The sequence below is a fragment of the Oryctolagus cuniculus genome, chromosome 18 (genome assembly GCF_964237555.1).
Source record: "Oryctolagus cuniculus chromosome 18, mOryCun1.1, whole genome shotgun sequence".
Lineage (NCBI taxonomy): Eukaryota > Metazoa > Chordata > Mammalia > Lagomorpha > Leporidae > Oryctolagus > Oryctolagus cuniculus.
Genome location: NC_091449.1, coordinates 40,943,281 through 40,958,842, shown reverse-complemented (window position 1 = coordinate 40,958,842; position 15,562 = coordinate 40,943,281). Strand labels below are relative to the sequence as shown.

Here is a 15,562-nt window from a genome sequence, read left to right as displayed (position 1 = left end):
GCTTGGGTCCCGGGAGGAAGCTCCTGGCTCCTGGCTTCGGATCAGCACAGCTCTGGTCATTGCAGCCATCTGGGAGTGAACCAGCAGATGGAAGACCTCTCTCTCTGTCTCTATCTCTCTCTGTAACTTTACCTCTGAAATAAATAATAAATAAAATCTTAAAAAAAAGACTTCTCTCTCTCTCTTTGCCTCTGCCACTCTGTAGCTCTGCATTTCAAATAAGTAAATAAATAAATCTTTTAAAAATAAATCAGAGACTGGCTCCTTCAGAAGCATTGTGGGAGGTGTGACTTCTGGAGACAGACCTGGGTCCTTAGCAGGTCCTACTACTTGAGGAAGTCACAGTACCCGTTAGAGCTCCCCTTGCCTCACCAGAAGAAAGGGATCATCAGACAGAAAGCATTTACGGTGACCAGGTTTGGGGCACAATGGGTTAAAATACCAGCATCCCACGTCGGAGCACTGGTTTGAGTCCGGCCACTCCGCTTCCAATCCAGCTCCCTGCTGATGCACCTGGAAAAGCAGCAGAAGATGGCCCACCTGCTTGGGTCCCTGTATCCACGTGGGAGACCTGGATGGAGTTCCAGGCTCTTGGCTTTGGCGTGGCCCAGCTCAGGCTGCTGTGGCCATTTGGCGAGTGAACTAGTGAATGGAAGACTCTCTCTCTCTCTCTCTCTCTCTCTCTCTCTCTCTCTCTCTGTAAGCCTGACTTTCCAGTAAATAAATAAATAAAAAACTTAACAAAAAGAAAGTATTTATACTCTGTGTGACACGTGGAAGACATGAAATAAATAGCGACTATTAACTAAAACCAGTGCTATGCCCTCCACAGTCTGCGTTCATTGTGGGAACAGCTTCAGCTAATGCTTTCAGCTGTACCTGAGAGAGAAAATAAGCAACACAACCACCAAAGGATCCCTGGGAAACAGCCCAGGACAGAACCTGTTCCAGTCCTGCGGATCCAAAGGGTGGACAAATCTTTTCCTTGCAAAGTCTTGGCTGCTTGCTGGTAGGTGGAGTGGGGGGGGGGGGGGCGGTCAGTGTGTGTGTGTGTGTGCATGTGTGTGCACACGCGTGTGAGGGCATGTGTGTGTGCATGCATGGAATCTCCTTCCTGGGGTCGGAATGGGTGGGAAAGCAGCTGGAGATCGGGCTCGGGAGCACGGAGCACAACAGCTCACGGCACAGGGAAGCCCAGGACTTCGCCGCTGGCACAGGGCAGCCATTGCGGATTCCTGCAGCGACTGTGAACTTCAAATCTCTAGGGAGATGATACACGGCAGCTGCTGTAGGCAGAGGGGCCGGGACGCGGGACACGGTGGGGACGGGAGGGTGGGGGGCTCTCACTCTAGCTGTGCTATCTCAGGGGTGGCTGGTGCCGAGGTCCACTTGCTGTCACCCTGGGGGTACTGTGGCTGCAGGCTCAGCTCTCTGAGTCACTGAGAGAACACAGGAAAGTAAGTTTACCTGTGCAACTTCCTGATGTTAAAATGTTGCCTCTCGTTTTTAAAACCACCAGACAGGCCTTGAGGCTAAGATGCTAAGGATGCTGAGACATTCTGATACTTAGTAAACTAATCAAGAAAAATCCTGCCGTTAGACTCTCTGACAAGCCATTCATTGCTAAATAAATTCCAATTCCAAGCATATTGCAGTGTGTAAAACGTGCATCTTCGAATCCGCAGAACGTTCTACTTCAATAGGCTGAACTTGACCTGTGGTACTCCTGGGCAGTTTCCAACCTGCACAGCTTTGATGTCGCCAGCCCAGGACCCTGAAAGGCTTAGGGGCCTCCAGGAATCTCACACTTGGGTCAACAGCTCAGAACTCTCCAGTCCCTTGGGGAGCAGTAATCCCTTCTTGACCTCTGTCTGAACCAAGGGTGAGGCAAGACAGCAAAGAGGGAAGTGTAGCTGGTGATACCGGGGCCCTGACACGGGGGCTCACGTGGCTTGGGGTGGGCCTTCGGAGGGATTCCGAGTCCTCTCTGGCTGGGAGCCACTAGGAAAGGCCTCACATCTGTAGTCACACAGGCCCAGAGAGGGGAAGGCACCAGCCCAAAGTCACACAGCAGAGCGGAATAGGGCTAGGCCAGGGGTCCACCCCTCCTCATTCCTGGGCAGTCTGGAGACCCCTCCCTTGTTCCACCCTTGCTTAGGCCCAGTGGCTGGGCCTGTCCCAGGAAAAGTTCCTTTTGTTTGATTCACAAGACTTTTAAATTTTATTAGTAAAATACAAAATGGCACAGACATTGGTGATGAGGGTTGGGAAAGCCGGAGGATCAACCAATTCCTTCCAACGCCCTCCCCAGGTTGCCCTTGGCCATGTCAGGCTCCAGGGAACCACAGCAGCTGCCTTACGGGGTGGGGTGGGGGCCTGAGACCAGGACACAGGGCATGAGACCTGCCATCCGCCTCAGAGCCATCAATGACCCGAGCCAGGCCCTGGGCCTCCCACACAGGGCAGGTGGGCAGGGAAACCGGTCTTCCTCCCTCGGGGCGGGGCTGGGGTTTCCTCTTGGAGCATGCACCTGCCAGGGAGCGCGTCACTGGCACTGGGTGAAGCCCAACCCACGAGAGGGCAAGGGTCACTATCAGGGGCAATGGAGGGAGGGATGAGCTGCCTTCAGGGACCCGGAGGGGTGAGCACTGGTCAGGGGGTGCTGGCCAGCCCGGTCCCCTCCCACAGCCAAGGAAGGAACCCCTGACTTCAGGTCATCACACCTTCCCCTCCCCCTAGAAGCACACCTGGATGGGGCCCATGGACACCAACCCAGAAATGCCGGGCCCTGCCCTGGTGGGGCAGAGGTGAGGGGAGAAGATCCTGGAGTGCACAGAGCAGTGTTTTCAGGGATGACCGAGGTGGGAGGGGACCCCAGGCCGCAGGAAGGAGCCTGAGGGGCCGGGGACCACAGGGCCCGGCCGCCTGCAGTCAGAGTGTAGAAGGGCAGCGACGGCGCCCATACCTTTGCCCTGGGCCCTCCTGCTGCCCACGTCCACTCTGTCCCCGCCCCTGCTCCTGCCTCTGGAGGGGCTATGGCAAGGTGTGAGCCTGGCTGAGATGCGGAAGGACCTCCTTGCTCCCGCTAGTCTCCCCACCCCACCCCTGCCCAGCCCTGACCTGGGGGAGGGGGAGGCAGGACCTGGGCTCACCACTTCCTCCCTTGCGGATTCCCTGGGTCACAGGGGCCATAGCCACACTGCTCAGGGACTCTGCTGATCAGACTGTGACGCTGCCCCAGGGTCTACAGAAAGGGAGCTTGGGGTCAGCCAGGGACGTCACGGGCACAGGCCACTGCCTTGGCTGCTTACCCCCTCTTCCCTTTCGCAGAGGGGAAGCCCTTGCTGGGCCGAGGGCCGAGGCAGGACTAGACCCCCAGCCTTCAGCCTCGCAGCCAAGGTGCCTTCACTGCACACTGGAGACGGAGGAGGGTAAACATTGAGGTCACCTTTCCCCTTCCCACGATGCCTCGCGGAGGGCAGCACTTCTGCTGGGAGCAGACCCAGGAAGCATTGCACTGGCCTCATGCAAGAAAGGGCTCGGCCCAAGGTGGGCGCGGGGAGATAGCACCGCAGGTGGCCGGGGACCGGTAACTGCAGCAGGACCAGGAGACGCAACAGGGTGGGAGGGAGCCCGTGAGAGGGCTGAGAGGGAGGTCTAGGGTCCGAGGGGGCTGGGCACTCAATAAATAATTGTTCACTGGGGCTGGGACAGTGTCAGAGGGAGCCTCAAACCAGCCAGCAGCTGAGGAGTCTTCAGATTTCAGGGCAGTTGGGAGGCCACCCCTGCTTCCCCTAAGAGGTCAAGAATGGCCAAGGGCCGCCCTGGGCTCGGAGCAATTCACACCGGGAGGGTCCAGCCTCCCTGTTCTGATGATCCCAGCCCAGGCCGGAATGCGGGAGAGGTGAGGGAGGACGGGGGTGCCCCCAGCCAGCTCTTGATCAAACAAATGGGCATGGGCTGGCGGGCAGTGGCTCAAACCGGCACCAGGACATAGGAGTTGGCGCCACAGCTCCGGGGCACATAGCGCAGGCCTTCCACCATCTCCCCCGCCATCTTGCGGGGGCAGCCCTGCAGGCTCTGGTAGGCGAACATGGCCACCCCCAGGCAGAAGAGGAGGCCGAGGAAGGCTAGCAGCCCCACCGCCTGCCTCCGGGTGGCCGCCTGGGAGTCAGGGACAGGAGTGATGAGAACGCCCAGCCTCTGGGGGTCCACAGTGGCATGGACGGGCTCCTCGGCCTTGGGGGTCCAGCTGCCTGAGGCCGCAGGCTCCCTGCTGGGGGTCCCTTCAGAGGAGCCAGGGACCACAGAAGCGTAGGCCGTGCTGCCAGCACCCCCATCCTGGAAGGCACCCGTGTGAGCAACCACGGGCACTGTCTCCCAGGTACTTTGAGGGTCCCCTGGCCTGGGGCTCAGTGCAGGGGCCCCTGGAGATTGGCTTTCAGACCCAAGGTTCTCCTCTGAGGCTGGGTATGAGGTGGTGAGGGCCTGAGTGGAGGGGTGCTCTGTGGAGGGCGTCTCAGCAGAGGGGGACTCGGTGGCCCCGTGCTGGTGTGCAGAAGTCTGCCAAGAGCCGGCGGTGGAGACAGGGGCCGTGTTGACAAACTCAGGACCCGTGGGCCCCACTGGGGGCCTTCCATCCTGAGGCTTCTGAGTGACAAGGGAGCCACTCCCTGAGGAGCTCGGCACCCCAGCAGGCAGTGCTGGGGAGGTCCCCAGGGTCGTCTGTGCCTCCTGGGGAGCGGGAGTCGGCTCGGGGCTCCTGCTGTCCCCCATGGGTCTGGGCTCTGAGACCGCAGGTTCGGGCATCCCGCCGGGAGCTGCCGTGGTCCCTGGCTTCACCGTGCTGGCACCGGGCTTCACTGCGCCGATCTGCTTCTCGAATGTGCCGCTGTTTGGGGTCCGAGCAACAGCCTGGCGGTCAAGGTGTTTCATAGCTTCTTGGACCCATGGCGCCTGGGGGTCAGCACAGAAGCGCTTGTGCCTCTTCGTCTCCAAGCTACAAGGGAGGAAGAGAGGGACTCAGTGACCCCCCAGGACGCCAGAAATCCAGGCTGATGTGGTACAGGGCGCTGCGCACCTGCTCTGCAGGGAAGTGGGCCCGACTGCAGATCCTGCTCCCTAGCTCCCTGCTGGGCAGCCTGGGGGCCTCACTGAGAAGTGGGGAAAGGGACATGTGGCTGCTGGGGGAGGGGCGCCAACATTAGCATCTGGAGGGGGCCTCAGGGTGAGGGGCTTTCTAATTTAAAAGATGAGTCGGTGGCTTTACTTCTGTGTCACTGTGAAAAAGGTAAGTTAGTTAAAGCACCTGGCTCAGAGCCGGGGAGCAGGAGCGGCTGCAAAGGATCATGGAGGTAACAGGCACTTCGGCTCGTTCACAGGAAACCAGAATGGAAGGTGGGCTTAACTGGGCACAAAAAGTTGCCCAAATCCATGCGTGTTTTTCCATGAACTTCTGGTAGACCCCCCTTGGAGAGTTACAGTTGAGGCAGAGGATTCTGGGCTGTGAGCCTCCTCACCAGGAAGCGTCCTCTGCTGCCAGGCATGTGACAGGTGAGCGCCATGGGGGGAGGGACTTGACGTCACCGCCTACTGTTTTCTCCCTTGGTTTCATGGCTACTGTCGCCCCCTGGCCCCTACCCTCCTCTCCTGGGCTCAGGGGCTCCTTGTTAGCTAGAGCCTTGTAGATGGTGGCCCTGTTGGGACCCTAACTGCCTTTCCAATCTGGATTCCCCTCTGGAGCTGCGTGGGGGCTGGCTCACCCCCAAGGCCACGGCTCTGAGCTGCTGGGGGCCACTGTCCCATGCCACGGCCCGTGCTTGGCGTTTTGCGGGTGTCTGCACCGCATGTCCACTCCTGCTTCAGAAAGGTGAAGCCCTTGTGCCCTGGGAAGCCAGCGGGCACAGGAAGCAGCGACCCTGCAGGGCTCCCCACTTCTGCTTCTGCTTCTCTGCGAGAAGCCAGTTGTATTCAGCGGGGAGCGGGGCCTGCCGGGCGAGAGGAGGGGTCCGACAGGAGCACACTGGGGCCTTGCGCCTTGCCGAAACCAGTGGGGCAGGAGAGGCGCTGGCCTTCCCCAGCCACACAGACCACATGGGCTACTGGTCATTTCCGGCCGAGGCTGCTGCAGTACCCAAAAGTCAGTCTTGGGGAGAGGCCTCAGGGCTAAGGGCTCCAGTAGAAGCAAGTGACCAGGATGGCTGGGGGGGGGTCCCCTAGAACCACAGGAAATGGCTCAGCTTGATCCCTCTTGAAAGCCTGGTTGGGGGTTCCCGTCTCTGCTATTTTCAAGCCCTACTGCTCCCAGGCGCTCTGCCCAGCCCTTTGGTTATACCATCTCCTCCCAGTCTCCATGCATTCTGCAACCCATCGGACAGACAAGGAGACCAGGCCACCCAGCCGGTGGGAGGTGAAGCCAGGACTTATATGAGATCAGTTGGCACCTGGACGGCTGTCAGCCCACCTTGCCATTGAGTAGGTCGTGCTGTGTGAGTGTGCTTCTGCCCAGAGAGAAGTCACCCTTGGTGGCTGCTGCAGGCCACAAGCTGGGGCAGCCACCCTCCAGCCACCCTGGGCCACACAGGAAGTCACTCACCACCCAAGCCACATGGCACTGGTAGTGAGTTCAGCAGGATGGACTGCAGGCAGCAGTGAGGGGAGAGCATGTCGAGGCCTCGGGTTGGGGCGGGCAGGCGTGCATGTGTGTGGGGAAGGCCTGGGACTGCTGAGGCCGGGGTGGGAATCGGCAGCCACGGAGGCCCTACTCACACAATGGCGGGTTTGCCACAAGATTCCTGGTTCCACTGATAGCTGATGAGTAAAGCCACGGGGATCTTCGGGGTCATGTTGTTGCATATGATGCTGCATTTCGCCACCCCAAGGTGCTGTCCTGTGTCCAGAGAGAGCCGTGGTCAGCAGGGCTGTCTGTGGGCATCAGGCTGTCCGGCCCTACCCCGGCTTGGCCTGGCCACACAGCCCAAGCCAGAACCCAGGTCCTGCACACCCTGGCTTTAAGGCGGTAGCCTCAGCATCCCCTTCCTCCAAAACTTCTCTATGCCTCAGTTTCCCCACCCATAAAATCAGGACAAAACCAGTATCAGCCTCAGAGCACTGTTGTAAGTAGTCACAGAGTTATGGAGCTCTTTCGGTCTGGCGCGCGGGAAGTGTTTCATCTTTGAAGAGAAGTTGCCATCCTTGATCCATGGAAAAGCAGGAGGACAAGTCTGACATTGGGGATCTGCCCAAGGTCACGTAACCAGGAAGTGATGGAACAGGCTCTCCTCCCAGGCCCTCCTCACCCTCCCAATCCCCCACCCCCAGCTCCCGGCCCCACCCATCCTCCTCCATCGCTGCCTTCACCCCAGTAAGTCACCTGCTCAGTATCGTCCCCAACACCCATACACCCTATTCTTCCCAAATCTGCAGGGATTTCCACCACCTCTGAGACACACCCAGACCTCCGTCCAACCACAGCTCCTGTGCCCAACCTATGACAGGCGCACATTCGTCCACAAACACAATGGCCGTATATAAAACCATAGAAACAGGTATGCACCCATGCCACCAGGCCCATGCTGCACATTAGAAACTTGTTGAAACATGTGAGCACACCTGGCTCCTGGGGGAGGCGGGGCTGCTGAAGGGATGGCCCCTTAGGAGGCAAGGCTGCTGCGAGGGCCTGAGTCATCCTGCCCAAGAGCCGAGGGTGCCTCCGAGGAGCAAGGAGGAGGGCAGAGGTGGGCAAGCAGAGGGAGAGCGTGGGACGGGCCAGCAAGGGCATGCAGATGGCTCGGGACCACGCACAGCCAGAGAAACCCCAAGCCGGGACTGGGCAACTCAGCCCAAGCATTCAGTATAAATGCCCAAGGTGGTGAGCATTGCATTCCTGCCTTCCCCTCTTCCTAAAATGTCCAGATTTTTTTTGTGCTAGATGTAAGCTCAGGGGATGTTGGGTTAAAAAAAGGAAGAACTGGAGTTTCTGATCTGGGTCAAGGTTAAGTGCAGACGCAGCAAGACCCTGGAGGCCAGGACTTATAGGGCAGCAGTCAGGGAAGCAAGCTGATCGTAGCTGGCGCTTCAGGGCCTGGGAGGCCCCAGCCAGGACCTGGGTGGCCCCAGCCAGTACCTGGGTTCCACCAACCTGCTCCACCTTCCCAGCCACACACACTTGGGTTTTCTAGAAGCTGCTACCCCTCCTCTCTCCACCGCTCCCCCCAGCCTCAGCTCACCCTCTGTGGCAAGGGTGGCTTAGGGCCTGCAGGCCTGGGCTGGGCCATCGGGGGCTCCCAGAGCCCTGGGGCTTCCCTTGATCTGGGAGGAAGCAGGATATGAAAGTCCCCGGTCAACTGGTGGCCCTCCTTCCTCCCCAGCGGAGCCTCGGAATGACTCAGCAGCAGCTTCCCCAAGACGTGGCGGCGGGGGGGGGGGGTAGCCAGCGGCAGTCCCCTGCACAGGCCAGGCAGGTGCCTTCCTGGGGAAGCCCCAGTGGTGCCTGTGTGTGACCCGAAACAGGAGGAGGCACACGAGGCTGCACAGAGAGGGAGGGGGAAGGCCACTGCTCTCCTGCAGGGCCGTAAAGAGCCACAAGACCACCCAGTCCCAAAGTCCCCACCTCTGCCAGAAGGCCGGCTCTTGGCTGGGTTCAAGTTCGTGGTTCTGCCAGGAAGGCTGCATAGCTACCCTAGGGGAGGCCTTTCCCATCTCAGGGCTGCAGCTTTCCTGTAAACAGAGCTGATGCCTCCCGCCAGCCGGTCATCTGTTCTCTGTCACCAGTGTCAGGACACCGGGGAGCTCATCTGTCCTGGTGTCACAGTGTTTGCCAGCATCAAGCACGAGGTGGCTACCCTATCAATAATCCCAGGATGACATGAAGTCTCCATCTACTCAGCACTCGGGAGGTATCCACCCACCTACCCACCCCTCTCTCCATCTGCTACTCCCTCTTGTCAGTCTCCTCCCACCCACCTGTCTCCCTCCTACTCATCCCCTACTCACTCCCTAACCACCCACCCCCCACTCTCCCACCTGCCGCCTGTCCATCCTTCACCCCCTTCCTCTCAGCCGTCACGCACGCACCCACCCATCCGCTTCCTAGTCAGTCAACACTTGTTTGAAACACTTCTGAGTGTAGGTGAAGACCCAGGCCCTCTTTTGTTTTGTTTTGTTTTGTTTTGTTTTGTTTTGTTTTGTTTTCACACAGTTAGTGAGAGAGAGAGAGGCAGAGAGAAAGGTCTTCCTTCTGTTGGTTCACCTCCCAAATGGCCACTACGGCCAGCACGCTGCGCCGATCGGAAGCCAGGAGCCAGGCGCTTCCTCCTGGTCTCCCATGGCGGGTGCAGGGCCCAAGGACTTGAGGCTCTCTGTTCTTAACCTTGAATTCTTTCTCCCACAGGTGCTGGTGCCTCACTTATGAAGAACACCTCAATCCCAATACATGCTGCCAGCTCCTCATATTCATTCATTCAACCAAGAAATGCTGAGCCCACCCGGTTTCCAGGCCCCACGCCCTCAGAGGACTCCCAGCCTGAAAGCACCCCCAAAGCAGCAGGGCTTTTTTTGGTTGAGCACCCACCCTATGTCCCATTCAGCACTTTCACACCTGCTTTCACCAGTTCCAGGGCAGGCACTTGGTGCAGTGGTCCCACTCGGGACCCCAGGTCCCATATCGCAGTGCCTGGGTGTGAGTCCTGGCTCTGCTCCTAACTCCAGTTTCCTGCTAATGTGCACCCTGGGAAGCAGCAGGTGATGGCTCATATGTATAGGCCCCTGGCACCCATGCAGGACACCCAAGCTGGGTTCCTGGCTCCTGACTTTGGCCTGCTCCACCCTGGCTGTTGTAGATATTTGGGTGTGAACCAGTGGGTGAGAAACCTGTCTGTATGTCTCTCCCTCTCTGTCTCTCTGCCTTTCAAATAAATAAATAAAAATATAAAAAACATTTCCTAGCATCCATTCAAAGATAAGGTTTGTTACGGGGACAACACTGTGGCTCAGCAGGTTAACACCCTGGCCTGAAGCGCCAGCATCCCATATGGGCGCCGGTTCTAGTTCCGGCTGCTCCTCTTCTGATCCAGCTCTCTGCTATGGCCTGGGAAAGCAGTAGAAGATGGCCCAAGTCCCTGGGCCCCTGCACCCATGTGGGAGACCTGGAAGAAGCTCCTGGTTCCTGGCTTCGGATGGGTGCAGCTCCGGTTGTTATGGCCATCTGGGGAGTGAACCAGCAGATGGAAGACCTCTCTCTCTGTCTCTACTGCTCTCTGTAACTCTGTCTTTCAAATAAATAAAATAAATCTTAAAAAAATGGTTTGTTACTACCAATTAATATCAAGTCTGGAGCAGGACTTTAGGACGAGAGACACTCTCTGTGGAGGACCGTCCTTAGCAGCACCCTGGCCTGTCCACCTTAGATGCCAGCAGCACCCGCAAACTGACAACCGGAGACATTTATGACAACGGAAACTGTGCATGGCCGGGGGGCTTCTGCTGGGGACACGGCTCGCCTGGCGCACTTCTGCCCCTCCCCCTCCCGTTCCTGCTCAGGACCGTCCCCACCATTTCTTTCAAAAGCAGACGCCTCAGGCAGCACTTGGGGTCAAGGTCCTCATGCTGAATCTGGCACGTGTGGCTCAGGGATGGACCTGCTGTTCCTGGCGGACGGGAAGGCTCTGGACCCCCCGGGAGGAAGAGCCACGTTCTCCCACTCCCCGGCTGACTTCAGAACTCTCATTCAGACTCTGAGCCATTTCTTCCATCCCCACTTCCGGGAAGGCCCATGTTCCCATGCTGGATGGCTCTTCCGGGGCCCCGGTCATGCGTGATCTCCCATTCTGACGCACTTCAGAGACCCTCATTCCTTCTAGCTCTCCCCTTCCTACCCACAGGGCGCTCTTTCTGCTTCTCCTCCTAAGTCTCCCCTCCCGTGTGCTCCAAGCTCTGCTCCGTGCCACCAGTACATCCAATACAAATGCCCTGGCAGACTCTCAGAGGTCGGCCCTGCCTGTCACCTGTCACCAGCCGGAAATGACCTTGGCAGCGGTGCCTCGAGCCCCCTGGCTGTCCTCTTCTAAGAAGACAGCTATGCCGGCGCTGCGGCTCACTAGGCTAATCCTCTGCCTTGCGGCGCCAGCACACCGGGTTCTAGTCCCGGTCGGGGCGCCGGATTCTGTCCCGGTTGCCCCTCTTCCAGGCCAGCTCTCTGCTGTGGCCAGGGAGTGCAGTGGAGGATGGCCCAAGTACTTGGGCCCTGCACCCCATGGGAGACCAGGATAAGTACCTGGCTCCTGCCATTGGATCAGCACGATGCACTGGCTGCAGCGCACCGGCTGTGGCGGCCATTGGAGGGTGAACCAACGGCAAAAGGAAGACCTTTCTCTCTGTCTCTCTCTCTCACTGTCCACTCTGCCTGTCAAAAAAAAAAAAAAAAAAAAAAAAGACAGCTTAGGCGGAGGGGGACGCTGAATGGCCTCCCCTCTTGCCCTCGCCGGGCTGCCTCCCTTTCAATCCCAGAGAAGGACCGAGATGGAGGGGAAACTCAGCCGCAGCGGGGCCCTCGTGCGGGCTCTCACGTGGAGCAGGAAGTTCGGAGCTCTAGTCTGTGAGCCAGCTCTGTTCTGCCTTGGCGCATGCGTGGTTGGGAGGGGGTGTCTGCTGACCCCCAGAAGGCTGGGCTCCTGCCACCTGGAGGCAGCTCCACAGACGACAGGTGCGGTGCGACTAGGGAGCATGAAGGTGGCGGTGGTGGTGGTGGCAGGCAGAGAGGACCCAGTGGAGTCTGTGTGTGTGGAGTGAGGGGACAGAAATGACCAAGGCACATGGGGTGCTTCTGGAAAGAGAGGCGGGGCTAAGCCAGGATGCCTCTCCCAGAAGCTGGGGGTATCGTGGAGGTGTTGGTTGAAACCCAGGCATGTGTGTGTGTGTGCGGGGGTGTCAGGAGGGCCCAGCCCTTGGCGTCCTGGGGAAGTGGCCATTCGAAGAAGCAGCTACAAAGGGAGGCTGCAGGGGTTGGAGGAAAACATTACTGAAATCCCAGAGGGTAGCGGTGCAGTGGGCAGGTGCCCATCCGGACCCTCAGGTGAGCCAAGGCCATGGTCAGATAGAAGGGACCGCCACAGCCAAGAGGGAGGGGCTTCTGCCTCGGTGCCACCAGCGAATGCCAACTGCATGGTCTGTGCTGGAATGGCTGCGGGCGGGCAGGAGCCTCTGGGGGACTTCTTGGGGCAGGGACAAGGCCCCAGAGGGAGGGGACATGTGGGTGCTGAGGTGGTGAGGCCCAGACAGGGAACGGGAGCGCTTAGCCGGATCCTGGACAGCCAGACATGAGATCCCACCCCAGGGCAGGGTGGCAGTGGCCGAGGCTGCGTGGGCAGTGGTGGTTTCTGGAAACAGGGAGATGAGGGTTGTCTGTCCTCAAAGGTTTGCAAACAGGGAGGGGGAAGCACTGGGTTTGGTGTCCCCGGGTCTCAGAGCAGGAAGAGCCATGGCACGGTTTAAAGACGGGTTAGCTGCGTGTGGCATCACGGCCTGCCATTCGCCAGCTGCAAGTTTTCATGGTCATTCCAAGTAGGAGATTATATCTCTTCCACGATCGAAGTGTTTAGTTCACTTTTGAAAAATGCAAGAAAAAGTAACATCTCCAGAAGCTGCCACCTATCCCCGGGGGCACCGTCACCCACGAGGAATGAGGACCACCGTCCCAGAGACAGCCGGGCCCCTCGGATCCCCGCAACGCCTCCTTCCCAGTGAGGCTGCCCCACCCCCCCACCTAAAATGGCAGCACCTCCCCTCCCCCAGTGGGGAGGGGGGAGAGGGAGCGAGGAAGACAGAGACAAACAAGGGGCTGGGCCAGGCTGAAGCTGGAGCCAGGAACTCCAGCTGGGTCCCCCATGTGGATGGCAGGGACCCAAGTACTTGAGCCATCGCCTGCTGCCTCCCCAAGCGCCCATTAGCAGGGAGCTGGAGTCCAGCGGAGCTGTCACTCAAACCCAGGGTAATGGGGTGTGTGCACCCCAAGCGGCCTCTCCATCACTGCCCAAACACCTGCCCCAGCTCTGACCGCTGTGCTTTCCCTCCCATGCACTGATGTCCTGTGTGCACTGTCCGCCTCCTCCAGCCGGACTCCAGTTCTGGGGTTCGGGCTGGGGTCTTCTGCTGCCTTATCCTCCGGTGGCCCCAGCACTGGAAAGCATGCTTGGCCCATGTTAGGTGCTGAGTGACAGGAGGAATTCTATTTCAACTTGACAGAGGCCTGAATCTGCTGCCTCCCCTGCCTTCCCCCAGCCGCCCCCAGCGCTAGGCAGGGGGCAGACTACAGCAGCCTCAAACAGAGATTCCGTCTTTCTTGTCGGGACTTGAGTGGGAGTGAGTGCGTCACGGCTCCGACTTGCATCTGCAGGTTTGTTATATAAAGCGCAGGAGCCACCGCCCCACAGCCCCACAAACCCACATGTGCGAAGTGACGCAGCCGCCCCGAAGCCCCCCACCCACCTCCCGCGGGGGCTCTGCAGGGGCTCCTCTTCAAGGAGGAGGAGCTGAGGCTCAGAGCTGGTGCCCAGCAGCTCCCAGACAAGTCAACAACCAGTGCTGCGGCAGGGCCTGAGGTCCTGAAGCCTGGGCTGCTAACCAGGGCACCCCCACCCGCCTAGCGCAGATCCTCCACGCCCCTGGGCTTAGCAAAGGGACCCTCTTCCTCCTCTCTCTTCCAAAATGCCATGGTGGACATGTGCATGCACACACACACACACACACACACAGGGAGGCAACCGCTGTATTTAAAGGTGCAGTATCTGGGACCAGAGAAGGCAAGACCCTGCTCAGTGGCACACTGTGAGGCTATGGCAAAGCCACCTCCAACTGACTCCCCCTCTTCCAGGGTTCGCTATCCCCAAATGCCTTCGGCCCCACGGCCCAAGACCACAGGCAAGGAGCCTCCAGCACCCGGCCCACCCCCACTTACCCACCCACTCACCCTCTGCGCCCTGCCCCCTGCCGAGTCTGTGCCACCGAGATGCTCTGACAACTCGGGTCTGGTTCTTGTGCTCTCAGCCTTGCTGTGTGCCCTGAGGCCAAGTCCCACCTTCTCTGAGCACCAGCCTGCCAGGCAGCCCCAGTACTCGGAGAGGAAGGGGCTGCCTCCAGCGGGCAGACCGAGGCCGGGTGGCCCCCAGAGGTGGTCTGCGGGAGTCCGTGCCCCCTTCTACAGCCAATCTGCAGCCCTGCAGCCTGGGGCCCATGGCTCAGCCTGCTTGGGCTTCCGCCTTGCCCAGGCTAAGTAGGACAGATGGACACACCTTGCCCTATCAGTCCTGGGCTCCAGCTGTGAGTGACTGCAGGGGAGGAGCAGCGTGTGATGGGGCAGGCACAGGCACAGGGATGGGGCTACAGACCCACACAGCAGCAAGGAGCCCTGACCATGAGCTGCGATGACCTTGACCTTCACTAGTCTTGGGCTTTACCACAGAGCCAGGAGAAAGTCCCAACCTTGGCTGGGCACGGGGCCAGGGCTGCGGGTTACACATTAACCCTGGGTAGGGAAACCCAGCCCGATGCCAGCTGGGCCCTTTCCCTCCCCCGCACCCCATCATCCCCCAGCTCCATCCTCCTTGCACACCCGTACCTGGCACCCTGAGCCACCCTGAGCCCCTCTGCCTGCTGCGATGCTGAAGTTTCCTGGCTCCCTGCGCACGGCGGGGGCAGTCACTGGAGACTTCCTGCGTCCAGAGCAGGGGAGGGACCAAGCCCCCTCCCTCACAGTGCTTTGTGCCTTTCTCAGGCAGGGTATGGGGGTCCCCAGGGGCAGAAGAGGGTCTGAGGCTCCCGCACCCTGCTCCACCCGAGGCCCGGCCCCACTCACCAGCCAGCGGGACCATCAGTGGGCAGAAAGCAGCCAAACGCAGCAGCCACTGGGGAGCGATGGGAGCCATGGTGGAGAGTGGCCGAAGGTCTGGGCTCAGGCCACGCGTCGGGGCTCCAGCTGTCCCCTCGCCCGCCTGCCGCTGCAGCCGCTGCCTGCGCTCTGTCGCTTTTTATAATGGGACTGCGCCCGCCTCCGCCTCCGGCCCCCGCAGGCGGGCGGGAGGGAGGAGGGCGGAAGGGAGCCAGTGAGCGGCGCGGATTCTTCCCTGGATGTTGCCAGGGAACCGAGCTGGCTCCGCTGTTCCCGCTGTTCCCAGAGGGGCTGCCGCAGGGGTCCCTGGCCGCCAGCTCAGCCACTTACGGTCCTGGGAGGATGGCCCAGGGTTCAAGGAGCCTCCTCCACACTCGTCTGCACAGGCCACCTCCCTGCCAGCGCTGGCACACGCCCTAGGATCCAGCTGGGGGCCCCAGCTCCTAAGCAGACAATAAACAAAGACAGCAGGGCGGAGGGATAGAGAGGAACTGATGGACCCTGGCCCCGCGCCTTCACCCCAACCCCTGACTGTGAGCTCCTGGGGACCGTGTTCACGGAGGATCTCCTGCACCGGGGGCGCAGCAGGGGCTCAGTGCACAGCTGAGAGAGGAGGAGGAGGGTCCCTTTGCTAAGCCCAGGGGTGCGGAGGATCCGCACTAGGCAGGAAGGGGCACCCCA

The 15,562-nt window shown here is 59.9% G+C and overlaps 1 protein-coding gene across 1 annotated transcript; it reads right to left on the bottom strand.

The window, feature by feature from the left end:
- Window positions 1-2,192: 2,192 nt before the first annotated feature.
- CX3CL1 (C-X3-C motif chemokine ligand 1) lies at window positions 2,193-15,029 on the bottom strand. The gene is made up of 3 exons (XM_002711541.5): window positions 14,849-15,029; window positions 6,769-6,889; window positions 2,193-4,999 (listed from the first exon to the last, which is right to left on the bottom strand). Exons 1-3 carry the CDS (start codon window positions 14,916-14,918, stop codon window positions 3,976-3,978), a joined length of 1,215 nt encoding a protein of 404 aa, XP_002711587.2. The 5' UTR covers window positions 14,919-15,029; the 3' UTR covers window positions 2,193-3,975.
- Window positions 15,030-15,562: the final 533 nt, after the last annotated feature.